General features: G+C 40.2%; 1 protein-coding gene across 1 annotated transcript in view; it reads left to right on the forward strand.

Moving 5' to 3' along the window:
- The window catches only part of dUTPase (Deoxyuridine triphosphatase), an 88,293-nt gene that overhangs the window by 53,673 nt on the left and 8,231 nt on the right, over nt 1–26,389 (forward strand). The window contains exon 5 of the mRNA XM_090381520.1: nt 9,313–9,383. Within this exon, the coding sequence (XP_090237646.1) occupies nt 9,313–9,383 (71 nt within the window). The remainder of the gene's footprint in view (nt 1–9,312; nt 9,384–26,389) is intronic.

Genomic DNA, 26,389 nt, shown 5'->3' on the forward strand with positions numbered 1-26,389 from the left:
CATCCCATGCATTTTTCTTCTCTGTCACGAGTCTCATTAGTTCATTTGATAACCATTTAGGCCTAAACCTTGAACAAAATTTCTTAATCGGTATGAAAAGTCTAGTAGCTTCCACGATTAATTCCTTGAATGCTTCCCACTTAGAATTTGCTGTTTGTAACATCGTCAGTTGATCCCACTGTACAGAATTTAAAAACTGTCTGAGACCACTGTACTCCCCTTTACGGAAGCAAAAACCCTTTCCTTTACCCCTGACGGTAGTTACCTCTTTGAGTAAATCCCACTTCAGCACACTGTGATCACTGCCACCTAGTGGTTCCTTTATCTGCAAATTCTTAATACACAAATGATCACTGCTGATAACCAGATCAAGAGTATTACTTTCTCTGGTTGCCTCTCGAACATGCTGCTGCAGAAAACAATCATCCAATAAATCCACAAAAGTCTGACTAGTGTGTGAGTGACCAACCCACAAGTTCCAGTCAATATCTGGGAAGTTAAAATCCCCCATTATAAGACATTCTGATTTACTGGCCCACTCTATTTCTCTGTACAATTGTTCATTGTACTCATTCAAGTCATTAGGCCTATAACACACTCCTACTCTTATTTTTCCTTTCGCAGTGCTTATCTCACACCAAACTGACTCAACAGTGCACTGTTCATCTATATTAACTGGGTGCACTTCCTTTGATTTTATGTTTTTCTTAATTAACAGCATAACACCTCCTCCCTTTCTGTCCTGTCTATCCTTTCTGTACACATTGTACTCCCCAAATTCCAGTTCTGCATTCCTTATATCTTTGTGACACCACGTCTCTGCTATCCCAACAATATCCGCCTTTGATGTATTGACCAACACTTCAAATTCATCAAATTTATTTACTATACTTCTAGCATTGGTATACATGCAAGCATACATGCTCCTATGCCTATTCCTTGTTACCCTAACACATCCCATATACCCAACTATTCCATGATGACTGCCATCCGTCCCTGAAACCCCCAACACCCCTCGCTCCAGGTCGCTTCTTATTCTAATAGAAGTTGTGCAAGAATCACCTCCACCTCTGCCTGCGGTTACGGTTAAACTATTAGTCTTTGTATCCCCCCCAAGCTAGCAGTTTTCCGACCCACCTAACACTGCCTCGATGGCATCAGCAAATATTCTTGCACCCTTTCTATTTAAGTGTATCCCATCCCTGTAGAAGCAATCTCTCCTGTTAACAAGTACAGTCCAGGCTGAAAAAAATTCTACCCCTTGACCCTTGCACAATCTTTCCAGGGCCGAATTGATCGAAAAGGCTCTCATCATGTACTCCCTCCTATCGTGTCTGGGCAGAATTGCAGACACTTTCAAATTCAACCCTATTTCGCGGCTTTTTTTCAACAGTGACCTGTACTTGTTGAGTAATTCTGCCGGTCTCCTACTCTTAATATCATTAGTGCCAACGTGTACAACTATATCACCTTTTGTGCCCTTGAAAGATGATATCCACTCTACAACGTCATCAACCTTTGCCCCTGGCAGACATACCCTGGTCCTGTTCCATCTATCCTTTCTACAAAGGATGTTTCCCGTTTCCCTGACAATAGTCACCAACAACTACTAGTTTCTGTGGGACCAGCGCATTCTGCCTTAGGGGTTGCCGCCGTGTTGCATGATGACCAAGTGCAAGCTCTGGCGTTGATGTGGGCAGCTGAGAGCCTGATGGGCCCCTCAATTTAGATCTTTCGAGAGCATCCACCCTGTCCTTCAAACTCTCATATAGGCCCATAACAACGCTGAGTTGTCGCCTGATTTCCTTACACTCCTTACATCGCGCACACACAAAGACATCCCCCATGGCAATATCATGTTCCGTTCCAGAGAGTTCGGCAAACATTTCACAAGCTGCACATTTTTTTAGGCTGTGATGCGTTGGAGAATCGCCCCCCTCAGTTCTCCCCCGAGTCACAGCACTCCTGCCACTTTGTGCCCGTTGCTTTGCTGCTCTAGTTTGGGGCATGGTAGTTTAAATTAATAAAATCAATAAATTAAATGTCAATAGTATTTGAATAGAAACTATTAAATAGAAACAGTGAAGCGTATTACTAAATAATTATGCGTTAGAGCTACCTAGCTACCTCAATTAGTAATTGAGGTAGCTAGGTATGAATTCCCTACCACTATATACAAAAACAATGGCTGGAAAATTCGAACGAAATAACGGTTTTACCTATCGTAAGTAAAATCCACAAAAACTCTTTATCTAAATTAAAATAAAAAATAACCAGCTTAACTATAACTATATGACTACGTATTAAGTACAATATAAAATAACAATCATGTAAATAAAAGGCAAACACTTATTGTTTTTGCGGAGCCTGTAACTGACAGCTGTAACTTTTAAAGAGAGTCAGCGCCCTCTCTTTAAAATGTACTGATTTGTGAATCAGTACATTGGTTCACAAATCACCTGCTCTCCTATGACAGTATTATGATTCTGTCACTAGTTCTTCATTTGGATCCTGGAAGAGACTACAGGATTTCTTAACCATGCTGTGTTGAAAATAAGCCCGCATTAATTGTTGATTGCAGATAAAAATCTGATTTTTCTGTACCTTCCTAAAATACAGACAAATTTTTACTTGGTATGGTTTTGAATTTTTATTTACCATTGTCCTAGAGTTATAGCATGAGTTCATCCAGCAGGTGCAGTCCCATGTTCTGCATTTTAACCCTAATAATGCTATCATGGGAAGCTAACTGCTAACTGACACTATGAAGCTTAGAATTATGTGTTTGTTTCCATTTCAAGTTATTTATAAAGCTGTCTGATGTGATCTAATGATTACTAAGAGTTGTTAACTATGTATATTTGAAAGATTTGTTTTATTTTTTGAATAATAAACAAGAAAACGATAATCACTTGGGATAGAGCAACATCTGTAATATTCAAATTTTGCACAATTCATGGCACACCAAATTCAAAATAAATTTTGAAAAAATTTGAAAATGAAAGTAAATAGTAGTATCTAATATTATTCATATTTTAAAAAAAATATTTTTTAAAAATATTTATGCATCCAGTAAATATTTATACATGTGTACTTTTAATGTTAATCAAAACACAAACATAATTAAACACAACATTTCCCTTCCTGAAATGCCTCGAGAGGTGCATCTATGATGATGTTGCACTCAGTCTTCACGCATAGGCCAGATTATACCTATTATGCCATGCCGAATAGATCTATAACCTGTCTACAGTCCTTATCGCAGAAAATACTTCACGCCTGGAATGATAATGAGGACCTACACACCATTTTTCTGGACATGAAATCTGCATTCGACTCAGTCCAAATCACATTCCTCCTTGCATTACTTAATAGTTTCTACGGGTTTCTGAAATGTCTATTATTGGCACATATTTACGTATATGTGCTACTGTCACACAGTGTTTGTCTTCTGCTATCACTCAGCATATAACAACTACTGTTCAAGAGAAATACCGAATATAACAACTACTATTCAACAAAAATACTGCTTGAGGTTTAGGCCTAAATGGATGTCAGATGAACTAATGAGACTCGTGGCACAGAAGAAAAATGCATTGGATGCATATCAATTATCAGGCGACAGAATTCTGCCTATAAGCTAGTCTGTAACCAAGTCACAAAGGAGGTTAGGCATGGAAAGGCAGATTACAAGACATCTTCGGCAAAGAATAAGATCAAAGACTTCTTTACTTAAGTAAACTTTTGAAGGAAGGGGATGAATCAGATTGCTCCACTTGAGATCCCCAGATCGACTGTTGATGAACCTCCTCAGGCAGCTAACAAACTGAATGGGTATTTTGCATCTACGTTTACACATAAGAAATTCTGTAGAGCAGCGGAGGCCAGAAGTTTATCAAACTCTAACAGGGTGCTAAATGATTTTGTAATAACTAAGAAGAAAGTGAAATAGAAATTGTTGAAGGTAACCATAAGACACCTGCTGTGGATGGGATCTATCCAATTATATTAAGGGAGGCAGCAAAGGAAGTAAGCAAACCCTTAGCCATAATTATGAGATCATCATTGGATTCAGGGGAGGCCCTGCAGACTGGAGAAGTGCAAATGTATCGCCAATTCGCAAAGAGTGAAATGAGTAAATCCAGACCTGTTAGTTTAACTTCTGTTCACTGGTTAAAGAAGCACTACAGGCACTTCTAGACAAGACTGCAGTTATAGTTTAGACAGAGCATGAGTTTCTTAAGGGGGATATCTTGTCTGACCAATTTGATTGGAAACTACAATATGGTCACAAAGGAACTGGATTCAAAAAATGATTTTGCTGCTATAAAAAGTCTTGTTTTAATTAAGATTAATTCTTTGTTCAGATATTTTGTCTGTAATGGTTACTTTGTATTTTTGTGATTGGTTACTTGTATAGTGAATGTTTTGTAAGATTCCTCTGGTTATCTGTGCAGGGAATCAAAAATGTAATACCAGTTAATTTATTAAAGAATTTTATTATTATTATTATTTAAATTAGCAAAATGATTTTCTAATTTAAATGTTGTATTTCTAATGATTGTAACAGTTAGCGGCCCCGACACTGCAGGGTTAAAGCCTCTTCAACTGGGGCTGTAGTTAGCTGATCTCAGGTAGGTGGAGTATCCAGCTCCTGTTTCCCATTCTGGATTTTTTAGCGTGCACAATGTGCAAATGGACACATTAATACAAGTTTGCACAGGCATAATATATCTGGTGCAGTATAATGTAAGGTACTGATGTGCTGTGAAACTAACCACATGACATGCATTGCAGCTGCTTCTTTGAAGCAGTATAAATTAGAAACCTTACTTCACCCACCCACCAAATTATACAGGGTGTCTCAAAAATATTGGTACAAATGTTTAGGGGAGGTAGGTAACATCTAAAGGAATGTGAATCACATAGGAATCCATAACTGGAAACGTCACGGGAAAGTAGTAGCAGAGGCACAAGACAGTAATTAGTGGCAAACATTTATTTCACATATTAACAATGGAGTAAGAGATGGATGCATGCATGACACCGACGCAGCATGGATTTGCGGACACGGTCGAACACACCTGGAGTTTCTTTGACAGTACCAGCAGCGCAGACGAGTCTCGCCAGGAGATCCATTTCCGTCTCCACAGGCGATTCATACACGATAGATTTGAGGACCCCCCCCCACAGAAATAAATCAGGTGAGCGTGGGGGCCAGGCAACGGGTCCACGACGGCCAATCCATCGACGCCCAAAATGCCTGTTCAAATGGTCACGAACACACTTTCCATAATGGGCAGGTGCCCCGTCATGTTGAAACCAAATGTGTCTCACATTTGCTGGAACATCGTCAAGTAACCCTGGTAGAACTTGTTCAAGAAAGATCCTATATTTAGCGGAGTTCATGCGGGATGGTAACAGGTATGGGCCGACTAAGCAGTCACCGACCATACCTGCCCACACATTTATTGCGAAGTGATGTTGTGCCGCATGGGGGCACACACTGTGTGGGTTGTCGTGAGCCCACACATGAGCATTGTGCTGATTGAATAAGTCTTCCCGAGTGAAATAAGCCTCATCCATGAACAAAACATAGGCTGGAAAATTCAAGTCTTGAATACTTTCTTGGAGAAACCACTGCGCAAAAGCCACACGTGCAGGATGAACTTCGGGGAGCAGTAACTGAACACTTTGGAGATGAAAGGAGTGTAAGGAATCATCGTGCCAGACATACTGTACACTGCAACGAGACACTCCTAAGGCAGAGGCAACGGCATGTGTACTGGTAGTAGGATTATTCTGGACGGCATTCAGCACACTTTCTTTCATGGTGGGAGTTTGCGTCGAACGTGGTCTGCCCGCACTACTCATGTTACCTCTAAATGACCCATAATCGCACAAATTTTGATGCACATGCACAAACAAACAGTGGTCTGGTACATGGTTGTCTGGTAAGCGTTCTCCATAAATTTGTTGAGCGGCTCGTCCATTGCCCTCTGCTAATCCACACGCTAGGTGCATGTCTGCCAACTCACAGTTCATATATCGATGCATGCTCTTTGTGCGACGACTACTGCTTGAATGAGTAAACCAAAAATTTTCCCTCCCGCGAACTGATGAACAGCGCCGTCTACCAACTTACGGTGACATTTTCCGGTTATGGGTTCCTATGTGATTCACATTCCTTTAGATTTACCTACCTCCCCTAAATATTTGTACCAATATTTTTGAGACCCCCTGTATATTTGGAAACTAAAAAGAGCACTTCATAGATATTAATTTTTCTGATGGTGGTGAATTTGAGGATGCTGTTTCCAAATGTATGATGCCCAAGAAGGACATTTCTTTTTGAAGATAGCTTTAGAATTGAAATGGAACAGGCATTTGAGGTTAAGGGAGATGATTACATTCTATGTCTTTAGACATGCTACTTAATATCCATTGAAGTTCATTGGGATTCATTCAGTTTTCCTTTTCATAGGAAAGGAAAAACTTGTCAGTATGTAAGCTTGATGGTTGTTAATTTAAATTTACTCACCCATTTACTTCTGTTTTATTTTATAAATGTAGTAAATTCCTATTATAACATCTTGAGGATGCGCAGATAATTTTTTTATACTAAAATTTTGTTATAATAAATATTGCAAAAGATTATTTCAAAAGAATCATATTTATTAATAAGTTCTGTTGCACTTTATGTATTGTATTTATGTAGTAATCTCTGCTTTATAAATAGCAACAATAATAAATATAATCAATAATAAATTAATAAAATGATGAAATTAAAATTAAAAATATTTGTTCAGAGGATGTCTCTTTGAAATCATATTTCATTCATAAGAAATAATGTAAATTCAGAAATACAATTCATTAGATACAAGTTAATGTTATTTTTCACATATTAATGTCAGTTTTATTTTTAATGTTTAAGTATTAAGGTTGTTGAATTTAACTCTAATTAGGATTCTTCCAGGCAAAATAATCATACCTTATGTCCAGGGAATCAGCAACTATTGCAAAAACAGCTAGAACCCTATTATCCATAAACTTTCTGTGCAGCATCTCCATCTTTAAAATAGCATCTGACAAAAATAGAATCTTCCATACAACCCAAGAGGCCTCATATACTTCTTACAGTATTCATGTAACTACCTGCATTGGTGAATCATAGAATCTTATAGAAGAATTAAGGAACACAGAAAGGACAAGGTATGGTGGCGCCTCCATAGCCAGGTGGGCAGGAGCGGCAGTGCATAGCACATGCTTCTTGATTAGACCGGGGTTCTAGCCCGTGACCAAATATGGAGGATGCGGAAAGGTCAGGGAATGACCACTGCATATCCCCGGAGCAATATAGCCTTAGTTGCTAACGCTCCTAAAAACCAAATAACAACAAGGTATGGTAGAATCAACAAATCTGAAACAGCAGCTCATGCTCTCTTAGAGACGTGGGAGTACCAAAACCCTTTAATTCTTTCCACAGCAAGTCATACTCAAGGAGCACCTTCAAAGAAGCTTTCTTTATCCAGTGTTTTTGAGCATCAGCTATTAAAAAGAAAGAAGGGGCCTATTTCAACTCATCATGTTACAATATATTTGAGAAATAATAAGGGAAAAGGTGAAGAAACAGCCACAGTACAATCTTCTGATAAATGACCTACTTATTCTTTACTGATCTCTCTTAATTTCTTGGTAATTTTTGATCTATTTGAGTTAATGTTTCTCTGTAAACCTCCCTTAATTTCTTATTTTCATAAATATGGTTTGTAGTCTAATTTGTTTTATCCACATAATCTTGACACTTAAACACTTTCTGTAATCTTAAGGTTATTTATCAAGTGGGTCCCTTGTAGCCGAGGCTCTTTTCATCTGGCAAATCTCTTTACCCTTTGGTTGAAGTTAACCTTATTAGAAGGTAGCCCATAATTCTTAATTCTGATTGACCACATCCCTCTCTTGAACTATAAGTTGACCTTATAAAACAGTCACAGCCCACCAGTTCAGCTATGCTAGTCTAATACTGCTTCAATCTCTCTCTCTCTCTCTCTCTCTCTCTCTCTCTCTCTCTCTCTCTCTCTCTCTCTCTCTCTCTCTCTAGAATTCAGGCAAGCCTTTCCACAATCCTATTTGATAATCCTCCATTAGTTTACTTCCATATCCCCCCCCTCCATTCAGAGTTAACTTACCTAAATTTTCTGTTCTTTGTGCTCTGCCTTTTTCTAACACTAGCTGGTCCTTATGGTTTCTGAATTTAATTTCAAATCTCAATAGCCCTTGTGGACAATTTCTCACAAATTATTCTTCTTAATTCGGTAAAGAATTTAATTCAAAGTAATTTATCTTAACTTAATTATCAGAATGACAATATAATATTAAAATTCATTAATATAACGTCATAATGCAATCCTGTTTTAACCCTGCAATTACTAATTTCATTTCTTTCATCTTTTAACTTCCCTTGTAGGCCTGATGAATAGGCTCGGTCAAATCTTGAAATGTTGCTAAAGTATTAAGTGTAAATTGATGTGATTCATTTCAGTAAATACATAAAACTATCACGTGGTGTAATGGTGTTTTTATTATTCTCCTTTAAATCATAGTTGATGGCTAACCATGTAATGTCCCACCTCTTTCACAGAATTAACTTGAGCACATTCTCCTCTAAAATCTACATTGCTTACTGATAGTATTATACATATTCTTACTGAATCGCTCTTCTTTTGAAGAGAGTGTGAGGTGGTGGGGAGTGGTACAAATTTTAAGCTAAATCAGTTGGAATAACTTCTGTCTTATAAGATACAGCTTTTTTTATTTTTTAATCTCTCAAATATTTGCAGCACATTGAGTCTATACTTTAAAAAACAGATTGTATGAGTGATTTTTATCAAATATTGAATAAATTCTGGATTGTATGGCAATAGGTTTTAATTAAAGTTACTTTCTTATAACCTCAAAAATGACTGCTAGGAACTAATACATTTCTGCCCATTGGTAGACATATCTTGTCCACTGTTTATCCACATAAATAGCAGATAATAAATGGAGCACTTCCATAGGTAAACAATGGACAGAAATGTACGTATTTCTGTTAACACCTTTTTCCTAGTTAAAGTATCTTCTATAATCAACATGCATAAAGGGAATGTTAAAGAAAATGTTTGCCAAATGAATGACCTTTGTTAAATTAGTTTAAATTTTGGCCAAATGAATGACCTTTGTTAAATTTGTTTAAATATGCCAAATGACCTTTAATTTTGTTTTAAATTTGTCTAGTGCCCATTATCTTATATTTTATTATTTATTTTGCAGTATCTCGAGGTGATCGTATTGCACAGCTGGTTTGTGAGAAAATAGCATATCCTGAGGTGTGTGAAGTTCAGGTATGTATATATGTTAAATGAAATAATATGTTTGAATAATAAAGTATGGGATGTTTGTGGGGCTTCTACAGAGCAATTGGATGTGTTATTTTGACTGGATATGTCAGGAATATTTTGATGTGCTTCATGTATTAGCAATATACAGTGTGATCACTGAATTATGACCATCCCTATGAAAACTGAATGCAACCGTTGACCATGTGAGGTATGAGAGTGTGGAGTTAGTCGACCTACGTAGCATAGATAAGGTGTCAGTGGTTCAGTAGGTAGTAAAATTCCGAACGTAACGGATAAAAGGAAGGATTTATTGGACTTTGATAAAGGACAGATTGTAGGTGCTTGACGAGCTAGTGCCTCGATTTCCCAAATGGCTGAACTGGTGGGGCATTCAAGAGCTGCCGTAATTAGTGTACTAGGACTGCCGTCAAAATGGTCAAACAACGACCCGACAGCAAAACTGAAATGGTCAGCAAAAGGTTGATGTTAGAGGTGAGTGCCGGGTCAGACGACTCTTACAGGTGAACAGGCTCAGCACTGTTGAAGAGTTGACTACCCAATACGACATGGGCCAACCCGGAACAGTATCAGGAACTTGGACCCCTGGTGCATGTGAAACAACATATCGGTGGTCACTGCTATCGTCAACTGCTTACTGACTGTACACCCTGCAATGTTATTTTTTCCCGAATGGCAATGGTGTCTTCCAAGATGACAATGTGCCAAGCCATCGGGCACTTGTTGTGCAGGAATGGTTTGAAGAACACAGTTCTGACTTCCAGCATATCAATTGGCCTCCGAACTCCTCTGATATCAATCCCATAGATTGATTATCGGGGGAGTTCGGAGGCCAATCGATATATTGATATCTTATCCATATGCCTTTCCATAGTGTCCACTTGTGGGACACTATGGAAAGGCATATCAGGTGTCTGATACACAATCACCTGCATTGCTGACCGCATTATGCACAGCCTGGTTAGCCATACCTCCTGAATGCTTCCGACATCTTGTTGAATCAATGCCATGTCAGATAGCTGCTGTACTGAAGGCAAAAGGAGGACCTACGAAGTATTAGGTAGGTGGAGTAATTCAGTGATCACTCAGTGTATATTCAAACACAGGAAATGGGAACAGTGTAAATGAAATATGAAAGAGCAAGCATTTAAAATATCTTATGCTAGATTAGTCTGATACTCTGAAGGGGAAAGTGAATGTTTTTACCCCATTGTATTTTGAAAAATTTTTTTTTTGAAGTGGCAGGTTTTTACATTTAATTGCTGAAGAGTTGAAGTTATGAAAAGCACATTATTATGAATCTGTTAACGTGTTAAAAAATGCTATCATTTTTTATCCCTTTCACCTGCTTTTAAGAAGCATTTATTCTTCAAAGTGTCCTATTCTTTTTCCACGGTCTATACAACTAATCTGACGGAATAAACGCTGTTTAACTTTCGATTTCGTAGCAGCAGTCAGTCGCCACCCTAGGGGGAAGTTGTTGAAACGATACAACGCGTTTAGTGCCCAGAGCAATTAGATGACGTCAGTCCCATCTCCCCGACGGCAACGGGTAGTTTGCGTTTGCTTAAATTGCCTCAGGAACGAAAAGAGCAGATTGCGACTTGTGACAGAAGAGAGTGAGAAATTAGAACATGAGACAATTCCTTACGAGATCGTAACTAATAAACCCAATGACTGTCATTCTAAAATTCCGTTCGTAAAAGTATATCGATTTATGTTCAATGACGCGATTTTAAAACAAGAAAGTGCCTTACACAAACAAGGGATTCCCTTTCTTCCTACAATATTTCATTTTCAGTTGTGTCAAATTCCAAAGTTGACAGTCCCCAAGTTAGTTCCTCACCCCACATTATTGACCTGTGAGGTCAGAATGAAAAGGGGACTGTAGAGATATATATATATATATATATATATATATATATATATTTAGGAAAAGGGGAAAGAAAACAAGAGGATAGAGAGAGAGTCTTCTTGTGGCAGTCTTATGGTAGGTTTCTGAGTTTCCAGGTTGAAAAAGTTAGAGAGCAGATTCGAGAAGCAAGCGAAAGATTAAGTCGGCAGAGAGAAAGTTAAAGAAGTTAGCCCAGAATTGTATGCATGGATAAAAGAGCAGGACTAAGAAGTGCCGTGGACGAACGACCATTTGTCGGTAAGTAAGTTTTTCTTTAAACAACATAACCTAACCACACGAAGTTAAACATATTTTCCCGTTGCCTTTAATTCACACTCACTGACCTCTCTTCTCATTGAAGTCATTCTGACAAATGTATATCTATTTTTATAGTTAGAAGTTAACAGTAAGCACGAATTGTCCAATTAGTTGTTTTAATACTGTTAAAGAAGTTAGCCCAGAATTGTATGCATGGATAAAAGAGCAGGACTAAGAAGTGCCGTGGACGAACGACCATTTGTTGGTAAGTAAGTTTTTCTTTAAACAACATAACCTAACCACACAAAGTTAAACATATTTCCCGTTGCCTTTAATTCACACGCACTGACCTCTCTTCTCATTGAAGTCATTCTGACAAATGTATATCTATTTTTATAGTTAGAAGTTAACAGTAAGCACGAATTGTCCAATCAGTTGTTTTAATACTAATTGTAATTGTTAGGCTTACAGATGTATTCTTATTCAAATAATGGAACAATTGTATGACACACCTGTCATCAGCGATTGTGAATTCATGTTAGAGAATTAGTGGAAAAGCCACATGAAGAACAATTACAAAACTGTAATACTGCTATCAGCAAGATAATGTTTGTATTCAGTTAATTTACCTAACAATCACATACCAATTAATCTAAGCTTTGACCAGTTCAATTAGACTCATGTATATGACTTATGTTTAATAAATCTTGTTTTGTTGATCATTTTGCCTTGTAACAATTCTCTGATACACATAATTTACATAAATTGAGTAGATTTTGAGTTGGAGTTATGCGGGCTCAAAGTTCAACTTAAGAAGAACCTTCGAGTTAATCACAACGCGATCTTGATGCTGCGGGCTTGCTCTTATTTAAGTCTGAGTGGGCTTGAGGGTGCAAGATTTTTGTCCTAATCCAACTACTTGACTATCATTTGAAACCCAGGTCTTCTGGAAACACATATTAGCGTGCAGCCTTGTCAGAAGCCGAGTGGTTCATAGAGAACATTGTTTAGGCAAGCACACACGTTAAAACAGAAGGAAACCTGTGGAATACTGTTGCTTAATCGTGACCAGGATTGAAGCGTGTCTTTGCGGGATGAAAAACCATTTTTCATGAATGCCCAGGAATGACCCAGATCATTGTAGACTGAGTAGCAAAGTGCCAGTAGTATCACAGAACAGAAAACGAAACTAAGCAGCTTACTGCGGTAGTAGAAAGAGTAGTGATAATGTTGATATTTTATGTGTGCAGAGAATAGTTATAGGCATCTCTTTTTGCTTTTCAGCAATACAAATAACACAGACGACTTCAGGAGCACACATTTTGAACAACAGTCAGCAACTTGTAACGTTTTCACCTAGATAATGTATCAAAATTAAAAAGAAAACGAGTTGCTGTATGTTAAAACAATTTTTGTTTTAGAATTGCTGAGTATTAACGATATTTATTTGTTTCAGCTCGACAAAGCTTCACGCCATTTTGAGGGACAATAATCCTACACATACACTAACAAATACAAGATGGAAGAGCAGAGTTCACAGACTATAGGTTTTGAAAATTCAGCTCTACTTTTTGGGACTCAGCAGCAGCCTTCGTCCGAACCTGGTAGGCCTTATTTAGCAAATGTTGCGGGGTTACCTTGGACTAGTCCCAGTCTTTTTCAGCAAATCAGATGAAGGCCCATCTGTCCAATATTTTTTTGAAACTCTAGAAAGCGTAGGGGAACTAGCATGTTGGCGCGACCCAGAACTTTTAGCTATCTGTAAGGCAAAATTTTGTTCGGCAGCATTATAGCATGTTCAAAAATGTAATAGTAGCACAGTTCGAGAAAACAGAACCAATTATAACATGTTTAAACCAGTTTTCTACCGCTGTCCAAGCGCATGATGAAACCATCGCAATGTTTAGTGCGAGAGTTCAAAATTTAGCACGCCGGGCTTTTAAAACGGAAAGTAATTCCCCGGAAGCACTAAATATTCTTGAGCAGGCGATGCTGGCTCAATTCCTCAGGGGAATTTCGAATAAAATTAGAAGATTGGTTCTTTCTCATAACCTTCTCACAAGCAGTGACAATCTCGAAGTGCGAGGAAACGAACGATCTCCTCACAGACAAAACATAGACCAATTAATGTTATATCTAGTCAAAATTACAGCAGTGAAGACTTTAGTCGGCAAGAAAACGATTTTAGAAATGTTTTAAAACTTTTGCAAGATCAGATTGAAGGTTTACAACAATCTATTCACACATTAACAATAGACACTGCTAACCGTAATTGTTTAGAAGGGCAGGTTGAGGCAGCTTACATAACAAGACAGCACCAGTGCAATAATCATTTTCTCCCTCCCCGCGAAGCGCACAGCGTTCGGTATTCACCGGACGACAAGCGAAGCGTCGTCAGTCACGTCACAAAGGGCAATGACCTTCACGATAGACACTCTCCTGCTCCGTGTTATAGAAGCTGTTATGGACGCAAAATTCCTGACAATACTGCAGAGCGTGGACAAAACGGTAGTATCTGCGGCGGCCGTTTTTATCGCTCTAGACCGATGGCAAATTATTCTTCTCGCTCGTGCTCAAGTCGCGGAACGTGCGAATACACTCTGTTACCAAAAAATTGGGCTCCCCATACTAACACACAAGGTTGTAATTTTAATGGAAATCGAAGTAATAAGGCAAACAAAATGAATTATAACGAACAAAACAGAGGTAGTTTGAACTCCAATATAAGAGAAAGAAGGGGAATATATAGAAATGAATCTGCTTGTGATCAGACACCCTAACCAATTTTTGGAAGAGCGGTAAATCAGGCCGGTTACAAGCAAAATAGAGATAGGTATTTCTGACAGAGACAGAATAAAGGGAATTATCATCGTCGTAAAACTATTCCTCCCTGTTAAAACTTGAACAAAGTTAACAAATTAAAGGCTAATGGTAAAAATATACAACATGGAATGTATATTTTTGATAATGATGCGAAATTACTATTAATTTTCGATTATGTTCAGAACATTAAAGCCAAGTTTTTGATTGATACAGGAGCTAGTGCAACGCTGATATCCACGAATGTATTTAATAAAATTAAGCATGATAAATTCCTAAAACCAAGGACTCCATACTTGACTGTCACAGGCGTTTCAGGCTATGTGGTACCAATACACACGGAGGTTACAGCGAATCTGAAATTAGATAATGCAGCTTTTTAGGAAAATGTATTGGTAGCTTCAGGAAATTAAGGGGCAATATGACGTGATATTGGGATTAAATGTGCTAAGACGTTTTTCTTTCGTAATAGACTTGGGCAAAGGATTAATCCGCTCGGCCCCATTGTATATTTGCTTAAGGGAAGATGGTGTAAGGGTTCAGTTTTTGAGCTCAAAACCATCTGTAGCCAAATTGACCAGTAAACAACTGATACCAGCGTCGTCAGAATGGGTAGTGACAGCATTTTGTAATCAGCTGACTGTTTCCACAGAACAACTAGTGTTAACAGAGCCTAATTCTAACTTAGGTCGTGAAGACCTAGCAGTCAGATATTCGGTGGACAAAGTGGGGTCCAATGGATTGGTCTCAGTTTTGGTGGCAAATTTGACGACGGAGACTTTACACCTTCCAAAGGGAATGGGGATTGCCAGTTTGGAAAGCGTTGAAAATAGCCCAGTTACTTTTGCAGGTAAGGAAGTAGATGAGAATAAGACATCCCCTGTGACTTTACAAGATTTTGACCTGGATCACTTGACTGGTGATCAGAGACAAACCATCAGATTTGTTGCATGAATACAGAGAAGTTTTCGCTAAATCGCCATCTCAGCTAGGTAATTCGATGGTATTTAAACATAGAATTCAGTTGACGGACAACATACTGGTGAGACAATCAGCTTATAGGGTCCCCTTTTTATTAAAAGATGAAGTCCGAAGGCAGGTGAATGAACTTTCGGAGGTAAACATCATTCAACCCAGTAACTCACCATATTCAGCGCCAATTGTTTTGGTACGTAAAAAGGAGAATTAATCATATCGACTTTGTATTTATTTTCGGAGATTAAATTCTAAAACTGTTTCTGATTCGTACCCTATCCCGTATTTGGCTGAAATACTGCAACTTCTCAGACAGTCACACTATTTCTCTTCGCTTGATTTGCAATCAGGATTTCACCATATTGAGGTACACCCAGCGGACCATCATAAAACAGCTTTTACCACTGGGGAATCTTTATATGAATTTTTGAAAATGCCTTTTGGCCTAAAAAACGGGGTCTCATCATTCGTGAGAGCCATGTCGGCGCTCCATGACAAAAAATGAATCGATATTCGCCTGTCTTGACGACATAATTGTTGCGTCATCTGACCTTGATTCACATCTTGCCAAATTAAGAAAGGTCTTCCAGCGTCTGAGAGATTATGATCTAAAATTGAAGCCTAAAAAGTGTGAATTTTTGAAACATCAGATTTGTTACCTCGGCCACCTGGTGAGCAGGGACGGCATTCGCCCAAATCCTGCCAATATCGCTGCAGTTAGAGACTGTAAACCGCCCAGAACAATTAAACAAGTCCAATCCTTTCTCGGAATGGCAGGTTTCTACCGAAAGTTTATACCAAATTTTGCGGAGATTGAGAGACCCCTAACTTCGCTCACAAAAAAAAAGAAACGCCTTTTGTTTGGGACTGTTCCACGCAGCAAGCTTTCGATCAACTAAAAACTGCCTTGACAACTGAACCTTTGTTAGTTTTTCCTGACGTCACAAAACCGTTTGTCTTATCAACTGACTCCTTGTCGTTTTGCGTGGGGGGCCTGTCTGGAACTCCAGATGGATGAAAATTCAAGACAGCCAGTTGCCTATGCTTCCAGGCTATTAAAGAAGTCAGAATTGAACTATAGTAATACGAAGAAAGAAGCTCTGGCAATTATCTTTGCAGTGACACAGTTCAGACCTTTTCTAGTGTCCAATCATTTCACATTGATAACAGATCACCAACCATTGAGTCATTTGCTCAATCTGAAAAACCCCTCCACCACGTTTAGCTTGTTGGAGCATGCTATTACATGAGTACGATTTCAAAATTGTGTACCGTCTGGATAAAGTGCATTCAAATGCAGATTTTCTTTCGAGACCAGTGTTAGAAGAGGACGAAAAGAAGAAAGGGACAAAGAAATCAAAAACAACTGAGTTAGTCGCTCCCATTTCAGCCGATCTAACTATGGAATCATTGGTGATGCCCCAGCAACAAACCAGAACTTTGATTAAAACCCTGCAACGAGAAGATCCAATTTTGCAAAAGTTAATTGAACAGTTGGAAGGAATACCCCAGGCATCGATAAAAATCCCAGATTCCTTCTATCTAACTAAAGAGGGAATATTATATCACTACACTTTATCTGACCCTGGAGCGACACGAGATGAGCCCATCGAGCAACTCGTGGTTCCAGCTAGTCTGAAGACAGATATTAAAGTCATATCGTGATAATGTTCTCAGTGGGGGACATTTGGCATTGCAGAAAACGTTAGAGAAGTTGAGAAAAAATTTCTTTTGGATTGGGATGTACTCTGACGTCAAGAACCATATTGAGTCATGTCCTTCTTGTATGGAAGCATAGGGGTTATAATCCTAAGGCCAAAGCAGCTCTGATGAGAGTTCCCATTGAAAATTCACCTTGGGTACGAGTGTCCTTGGACATTCTAGGACCTCTTCCAATGACTTTGAGAGGACACAAATATCTATTGTTTGCAGTAGATAATTTCACCCGTTACGCTGAATTCCACTCCAAACTCAGAAGGCCGATGAAGTGGCCACAGCTTTTATCAACAATGTAATTTCCAGACATGGAATACCTAAATACATTCTCACTGATCAAGGTACGAACTTCATGTCTTCCTTGGTCCGACAAGTGTGTGAAAAACTGAATATTCATCGGCTTCACACTTCGTCTTTCCATCCCCAGTGTAACGTTAAAGTTGAATGTTTGAATCGCACTTTAGCAGATATTTTGTCCCATGTGGTTAATGAGACCCAGTCAGATTGGGATGTCACAGTCCCACTTGCAGTCGCAGTGTATCATGCTGCCACTCATAGCGCAACACAGGAATCCCCCAACTTTCTAATATACGGCAGAGATTTAGTGTTACCTTCAGACTTATGGAATTCAAAGGATAGACAAACTTACTCATCATGAGAATTATTCAGAATAGATGTGTGCACGATTAAGGAGAACTTATGAAATTGTCTCCGATCATTTAGAAATGGCTGTGCAGAAACAGGAACAACGAAGAGCAGCAGTATTTTTTTTTTTTTTTTTTTTTTTTTTTTTATTAAAACGTGAACAGTAGATACATTTTCAACAACAACTATTTACATTCTATGTACAAAGCAAAAAAGAAAGATAAAGAAAACTTTTTAGAAAGAAATACAAAGGTTTCAATATTTTAATTTCAGGAAATAAGAAAAAAAAAAGTTTCTTGGGGTTGGGTCGTTCTCATGTTAAGTGTCACACGTTGAAGGTGATGGACTGTTCAGTGATGGTGAAGAGGTGACCGCCACTGTTCCAGTCGCTGGTAAGATGATCCACAGTTTCTGGTTTTTTGCTGTGAAATTCGAGTAGAAGTCTGCTCTGCAACTTCCTCCGTAGGCTCCACTTCAGATGTTGTGTCGACAGGAGGCACGTCGTCACTGCTTCTTGTGTGCTTCAAGTAGAAGTTGTAAATGACGGCCTTGGCCGCAATGAATAGGAAGTTGCAGGTGGTGTGTGCTGTCTGCTCAGAGTGAAGTAGGTACCAGTAGTCCTCCGGAGTGTGGGCGTGGTTGCAGGCAAGCTTTGCTGCATCCAAAGCGTATTTGACGAGTTCCTTGTTCACAGGGCATGCCAGGTATATGTGTTCCAGGGTACCTGGGGTGGCACAGAAGAGGCAGTAGTTTGAGGAGCGTAACCCGAAGATTTGTAACTTGACTGGGGTGGGAAGGATGTTGTGCCAGTCTCCACTGGATGTCTGCGTCCGATTTGGAACATTTCATCCTGTACGGAAGGTTCCACTGAAAGTTTGATGGTGGCTTGTGGTGAGTGGAGAGGGGTGCAGGGACAGCTTGGCAGGTGGATGACGGGAAAATTGTGGTTGCATGGCGAGACATGATTAGCTGATAGACTTTTTTGGAAGGTGCAGGAGACAGGTACCGTGTCTTCTGGTGATGTGATGTCGAAGGTTGGTGTAAGCGAGGATCCAGTGACATTTCCAATCCCTTTAGTTGTAGTGATGTCTGGAAGAGCTTGTGTGATCGCTGATTTTAGATGTATGTGTTGCTGCTTTGCATTAATGGTTTTAATGGGCAAATCTTCTGATCCTTTCCATTCAAGGCTTGGTGTCAGGAGGTCGCCTATGGTTCTTATTCCTGCCCAGTTCCACGTAGGGAAGAAGAGAATATCATCATTTGCAGGGTCTATTATTCTTTTATTGTAGAAGAGCGGTTCTGAAAGTATTCCGGGAAGGGATGTTCTGTCAAGATTATGGTGAAGGTTTAGCTTTTTCCAGCGGTATAGTGCGTCTTTATAAAACGGCGGTAGTTTGAGTGGTACTGGTGCCATGTCCATTCTCAATATTGTTGAAAGGGATAGTCCTCTAGTGGCTGTTGCTAGTAGTTTATCCGTAGTGTTGGAATGTGCGTATTTTGTTTGCAGCGTCTTAAGAAGAAAGGTGATCCGGAATGCTGTGATTTTGTCGTCAAAAGAGACCAACCCTTGACCCCCGTGAGTAAGTGGTTGGCTAAGTTTGGAGTAGGACATCCAGTTGGTTTTGTTCCAAAGGAAGCTTCGGACAGATGCCTGGATTTGGTGGAGGAAGTCAGCAGGTGGAGTGAGAATTTTGAAGGTGTGCCAGAGAACGCTTGCCGCCATATGATTGACCACAGGCACTCTCCCTCTCAGCGAAGATGTGGCGCACACGCTTCTCCATCTCCCGAGTACTTTGTTGAAACGACTCAGCAATTCGGGCCAGTTCTTCTGGGAGAAAAGGAGGGTATTGCCAAGGTACACACCTAGGTATTTCTGTCCCTCGCTGGACCATGTGCCTTGGATGGGGGAGTCGGTTCTAGTTTTCCAGTTGCCAGCCCACAGCCCGCTGGTCTTACAGTGGTTGAGTTTTGCGCCTGATGCTTGAGCATAAAGATCATGAGCCTTTTGAATGACTTCAAATTCACTCTCGTGTCGTATTGCAATTGTGACGTCATCTGCGTATGCTGAGTAGGTTATATTTAGGTGGGGTTCTGGTAGCAGCGTTCGTCGGGATTGTATACTGGTGGCAATTTTATTAAGGAATGGTTCTATGGCAATTGCATAGAGTTGTCCAGAGAGTGGGCAGCCTTGTTTTATTGCTGTGGAATACGGAAAGTGGCAGGTGAGCTGGTTGTTGAGTTTCAGGCAGAATTTGGCTTCCTTGTATAGCAGATGGATTGTTCCGATGATGTAAGGTCCATATCCAAAGGCTTTCAAGGTTTGAAATAGGTAGCTGTGTTCTACGCTGTCGAATGCCTTTTTCTGGTCAAGGTTAATTAGTGCTAGGAATTCTCTTTGGCTGTTTGCAGTGGAGAGGAGGTCTCGGATCAGATGTAGATTGTCGTGGATCGATCTTCCAGGTACAGAGCATGTTTGTTGGTGATAGATGATATCAGGGAGAGTGGCTTTTAATCTATTGGCGATGGCTTTGGAAATGATTTTACAGTCCGTATTCATTAAGGAAATCGGGCGCCAGTTTTGTAAATTGGTGCGATCTCCTTTCTTGGGAATCAGTCGAGCGACAGAGGTGGTGACCGAAGCTGGTAGTCCATGGAACTGAGCCTCTTCAAGCATTTCAAAGAGTAGCACTCAGAGTTGATCCCAAAACGTTTGGAAGAATTCAGAAGTCAGTCCGTCCAGACCTGGCGATTTATTTTTGGAAAGGGCTTTGCATGCTGCTGTTAGTTCTTGTAGGGTGATTTGTTTCTCCATACTGCATTGGGCCGTATGGGAGATTTTTTTAAGTCCTGAAATCCGTTGCCTTTGTAGAGTTTCTTGAGAACTGTAAATTTCTCTATAAAATCTTGTTACTTCAGAGAAGATTTCCTCTGGGTCTTCAGTGATGTTTCCGTTTTGCAGCTGAATGGCAGTGATGGTGGTTGATTTCTGATGTCTGCTTTCTAATGAGAAAAAGTATTTGGTCGGGGCATCAGATAGATTTATGTGGGTGTATCTTGATCTGAGCAGGGCGCCTTTTGCAGAGTGTTCTAAGTGGGTTTGTATGGCTTGTAGTGTTGACTGATAGGTCTGACTATCAGATGGGAGATTTTTCAGCCTTTGCTCAAGTTGATAGAGGTTATTACGCTTTTGTTGACTTTTCTGATGGCTGTAGGTTTGCGAGAATGATTTCAGTTTACTTTTAAATCTAGGCCACCACGTGTTCATGGGCTCCAATCTGTCTTTGGACTGGGCAAGGTTGGATATCAGGTCTTGCAGCTTAGAGATGTATTCCTTGTCTTGAAGAAGGCTATTGTTGAACATCCAATAAGCACCTCCACTTTTGTAGTGATTGGGTGAGAAAGACAGCTGTAATTTGATAAAGGAGTGGTCTGAGATATAAGATGGCAAATGTGTGATGCTTCTGACCAGGGGGATGGTGTGTTTTAGGATGTAGTATCTGTCCAGTCGGGCTTGGTAAGGTAGTCTTTCAGATGCTGTATTTGCTGATCTCCAGGTGTAGGACTTTTCTTCTGGGTGCTGGTGTCTAAATACGTCGACCAGTTCATTGTTGTTTATCAAGGCCTGCAGGTTATTGATTAATGTTGTGCGGTGCTCAGTGCATCGTGCCCTGTCCATTTTTGGGTCAAGAGTGCAGTTGAAGTCGCCAGCAAGAATGATGTGTTCTTGATCTATAGTAGAGATGTGGCTTTGTATGAAGTTAGTTATTTGAATAGCAAGTCTGTCTTGCTGTGGCATGTAGATGTTAAAAAGGTGCAGGGTTTCCTTCTGGGGTGTATCCAGGTGGGCGTAAATTGCGTAGCCAGCGATCTCTGCTATCACATTGAGCTTGCAGGCGGACTTTTGATGAAGGCCGACACTCACTCCTGCCCCATGATGTTGTTGTGTTGGAGAATGATGAAATACATATGACCAATCTGTCCATTTCAAGGATGGCCTTGTGTCTGTTTTAATATTTGTTTCTTGTAGGAAGATTAGGTCGGCATGATGTCGTTGGACCTGGTGAAGGATCAGCTTATTGCGCAATGCAGAGGAGCATCCTCTTGCATTAAGTGATAGCATGCTAAGAGTCAGCATTATCTGCAGGAATAAAGATAAGGGTTTTGCAAGTTTTGGGGCGGTTAACATCCTGATTGATGATATTGCTGTTCAAGCCCGTTAATCAAGTAGTACAGGCGTTTGGATCTATTCACATCTGCTCTGTCTTTCTTTCCTTTTAGTTTGGAACGCAGACCCGTAAGTTGTGAGATCAGCTCGGGTATGTTAGAGGTGAACTTCAGAGCTGTCACCAGCTTCTGTGGGGAGCCGCGTACTTCCCGTAGAAAGGATCGTAGTTTCTCCACAGTTAAAGGACCTTTAGTGTAGGGAAACTCGTTTTCCTCGTCTTCTGAAGCACTTGAATCGTGAGAATCACAGTTGGTCTCTTCTTCAGTGCCCAGAAATTCGGGTTCTTCTTCATTTGGATCTTGAGTGGTTTGTAGCTGTTTATTTATTTCCATACTTGGTGGTATGATGGACTTATTTGAGATCTGACCGTTTATCTTCTGTGGTGTTCTGTATTTATTTTCGTCGCCCCTGTTGTTTTTGTTAGCGGTTTGCTCTTTTCCTGCCGCCGTGTGTGTTGTCTTCTTCTGTTTTGTGGCTTTGGACGTGGTCTGCCTTGGGGGTTGATTCCGAGATAAAACTCTTGTTTCGGTTGGTCGGTCTCCTGAAGAGATTGCGTCCTGGTCTTCTGTGGTCTTTGAATTTTCTTTTTCTGAAGAGTTTGTTGTGGGAAGCATCTCCGACTGTTTCACAGTTTCTTCAGCATCCCCATTATCTCCAACAGTCAGCTCGCTTTGTGCATCTGGCCTAACCCAGGTTGGTGCCGCCTGAATTTCGGTATTACTTTCAGAAGAGTTAGAGATATGCGGGCAGTTTTTCCTGATGTGACCCTGTTCGTGGCAGAAGAAACATTAGTAGTAGTAGTAGTAGTAGTAGTGGCACATGATGCAAGAAAGCAAGTGTAGGAGCTTATGCAGCATCAGCCAAAAAAAAAAAAAAAAAAAATCATCACACCATTCCCTCCAAATGCCTGTCCAGTTCCTCCTTAAATTTATTTAACCTATCAACTTCCACAACGACAGATGGAAGTTTGTTCCAGCAATTAACCACCCGCTGGCTAAAGGCAAATTTCCGCACATCTATTCTACATCTGTCCTTTCTTAATTTGAACTTATGTCCCCGTAGGTTCGTAATCTGAACAAGTGGAAGGATCCCATCAGAATTCAGCGTGCTCAACCCATTCAAGGCCTTATAGACCTCAATCAGATCACCGCGCAGGTGCCTAGTCTCCAGCCACTGCAATTTGCAGAACTTAAGCCTCTCTTGGTAAGAGAATCCCTTCATTCCCCTCACCAATCGTGTTGCTCTTCTCTGTACACGCTCAAGCAAATCTACATCCTTCCTAAAATGAGGCCTCCAGACCTGTACGCAGTACTCAAGGCGTGGCCTGACCATTGCCTTATACAGAGGGACAATCACCTCCTTTTCCCTGCTAGCAAAATTCCTATATATCATTGACAAAACCCCATGACCTGCCCTAGCAGCCTGTCTGCATTGCTCAGAAAACTTCATATCTGACTGCACAATTACTCCCAGGTCTTTTTCATTTTCTACCACCTTAAGTGTAGTACCACACAGTTGGTACGTTTCTCTGGGGTTACTTCTACCCATATGCAGTACTTTGCATTTGTCAAGGTTGAACTTCAGTTGCCACTTCTTAGCCCATCTGCCCAAATTATCTAGATCCTGTTGCACTAGCACACTGCCATTACTGTCATTAACAACCCTGCCAACCTTTGTGTCATCTGCAAACTTCGACATTAAGCCTGATATACCTTCATCAATATCATTGATAAATACACAAAACAACAGTGGACCCAACACCGAAACCTGTGGGACTCCACTAATAACATTAGTCCATGAAGAGCAGCACCCATTGATTTACCACCCTCTGTCTTCTCCCACTTAACCATCCTTTTATCCATTGTAGCAACTTACCCTTAATACCATTCTGCTCCAGTATGTACAGTAGTCTTCCAAGTCTTCCATGCGCAACAGTGTCAAAAGCTTTCCTGAAATCCAAGTATATGATATCAAAATTATTTTTCGCATCCAGTTCCTTTGTGACCACATCATAATAACCAATCAAATTTGTCAGACAAGACTTTCCCTTAACAAACCCATGCTGTGTTTGAATTATTGCTGCAGTCTTGTCTAGATGATCCTGCAATGCATCTTTAACCAGTGACTCCATTATTTTACCCGGAACAGAAGTTAAACTAACTGGTCTGTAATTACTCGTGTCACCCTTCGATCCACCTTTGTGAATTGGGGACACATTTGCACATCTCCAGTCCGTGGGAACCTCCCCTGAGTCCAAGGATGCTCTCATAATTATGGCTAAGGGTTTGCTTAGTTGCTTTGCCGCCTCCTTTAAAATAACTGGATAGATCCCATCCACCCCAGGTGCCTTTCTTATGTTTAACTTCAACAATTTCTCCTCCACTTTGCTCTCAGTTATTACAAAATCATTAAGCACACTGCTACAATTTGATAACCTTCTTCCATTTTCAAACTGTAATAATTCCTCACGTGTGAATGTAGATGCAAAATACTCATTCAGTTTGTTTGCTATCTGAGCAGGATCATCAACAGTCGAACCATCGATGTCAAGTGGACCAATCATATTCAACCCCTTCCTTTTAGAGTTTATATAAGTAAAGAAATCCTTGCTGTTTTTCTTAGCATCCTTTGCCAAAGATTTCTCGTAATCCGCCTTCGCCTGCCGAACCTCCTTTGTGACATGATTACAGACTAGCTTATATCTGCCACAGGCTTCTGCGTCACCTGATAATTTATATGCATCCCATGCATTTTTCTTCTCTGTCACGAGTCTCATTAGTTCATTTGATAACCATTTAGGCCTAAACCTTGAACGATATTTCTTAATCGGTATATAAAGTCTAGTAGCTTCCACGATTAATTCCTTGAATGCTTTCCACTTAGAATTTACTGTTGGTAACATCGTCAGTTGATCCCACTGTACAGAATTTAAAAACTGTCTGAGACCACTGTACTCCCCTTTACGGAAGCAAAAACCCTTTCCTTTACCCCTGATGGTAATTAAATCTTTAAACACTGTGATCACTGCCACCTAGTGGTTCCTTTATCTGCAAATTCTTAATACACGAATGATCACTGCTGATAACCAGATCAAGAGTATTACTTTCTCTGGTTGCCTCTCGAACATGCTGCTGCAGAAAACAATCATCCAATAAATCCACAAAAGTCTGACTGGTGTGTGAGTGACCAACCCACAAGTTCCAGTCAATATCTGGGAAGTTAAAATCCCCCATTATAAGACATTCAGATTTACTGGCCCACTCTATTTCTCTGTACAATTGTTCATTGTACTCATTCAAGTCATTAGGCCTATAACACACTCCTACCCTTATTTTTCCTTTCGCAGTGCTTATCTCGCACCAAATTGACTCAACAGAGCACTGTTCATCTATATTAACTGGGTGCACTTCCTTTGATTTTATGTTTTTCTTAATTAACAGCATAACACCCCCTCCCTTTCTGTCCTGTCTATCCTTTCTGTACACATTGTACTCCCCAAATTCCAGTTCTGCATTCCTTATATCTTTGTGACACCACGTCTCTGCTATCCCAACAATATCCGCCTTTGATGTCTTGACCAACACTTCAAATTCATCAAATTTATTTACTATACTTCTAGCATTGGTATACATGCAAGCATACATGCTCCTATGCCTATTCCTTGTTACCCTAACACATCCCATATACCCAACTATTCCATGATGACTGGTCGCTTCTTATTCTAATAGAAGTTGTGCAAGAATCACCTTCACCTCTGCCTGCGGTTACTGTTAAACTATTAGTCTTTGTATCCCCCCAAACTAGCAGTTTTCCGACCCACCTAACACTGCCTCGATAGCATCAGCAAATATTTTTGCACCCTTTCTATTTAAGTGTATCCCATCCCTGTAGAAGCAATCTCTCCTGTTAACAAGTACAGTCCAGGCTGAAAAAAATTCTACCCCTTGAGCCTTGCACAATCCTTCCAGGGCCGAATTGATCGACAAGGCTCTCATCATGTACTCCCTCCTATCGTGTCTGGGCAGAATTGCATTGTGAGGAAATGGAGGTATAGAAGGTGTAAATTATTCCGTTTAGATCGGTGTTGATGAGTTTTGGGATGTTTGCTGCGTCATTGTTGGTGAAGTGCATAAGTGCTTGCCTGCGGAAGCTTTTTATATGCGAAAATTCCGGTTTCGTGGTTGCTGCAGAGAGTGTGCGTATTTTCCCGGTAACTGATCCGTATTTGGATAAAATCCCTCTCAGAAATTGATGAGGGATTTCAGGTGGGACGTTTGAAATTATAACTTTCGTTGGTGCTAAGGCAATTGGCGCCGCTTCTAGGTGATGAAGACCGATGTCTATTCCATTTTGCAGGATAGTTTGCGCCCATGAGGGGTGGCTGAAATACACCTGCACAGTTCCCGCCACACGGGATGCGTGGGTAATATTTTTCAGTGGTACTTTCTCCGCGATCGC

This window comes from Mastigoproctus giganteus, chromosome 9 (assembly GCF_048544385.1).
Source record: "Mastigoproctus giganteus isolate SK-2022 chromosome 9, ASM4854438v1, whole genome shotgun sequence".
Lineage (NCBI taxonomy): Eukaryota > Metazoa > Arthropoda > Arachnida > Uropygi > Thelyphonidae > Mastigoproctus > Mastigoproctus giganteus.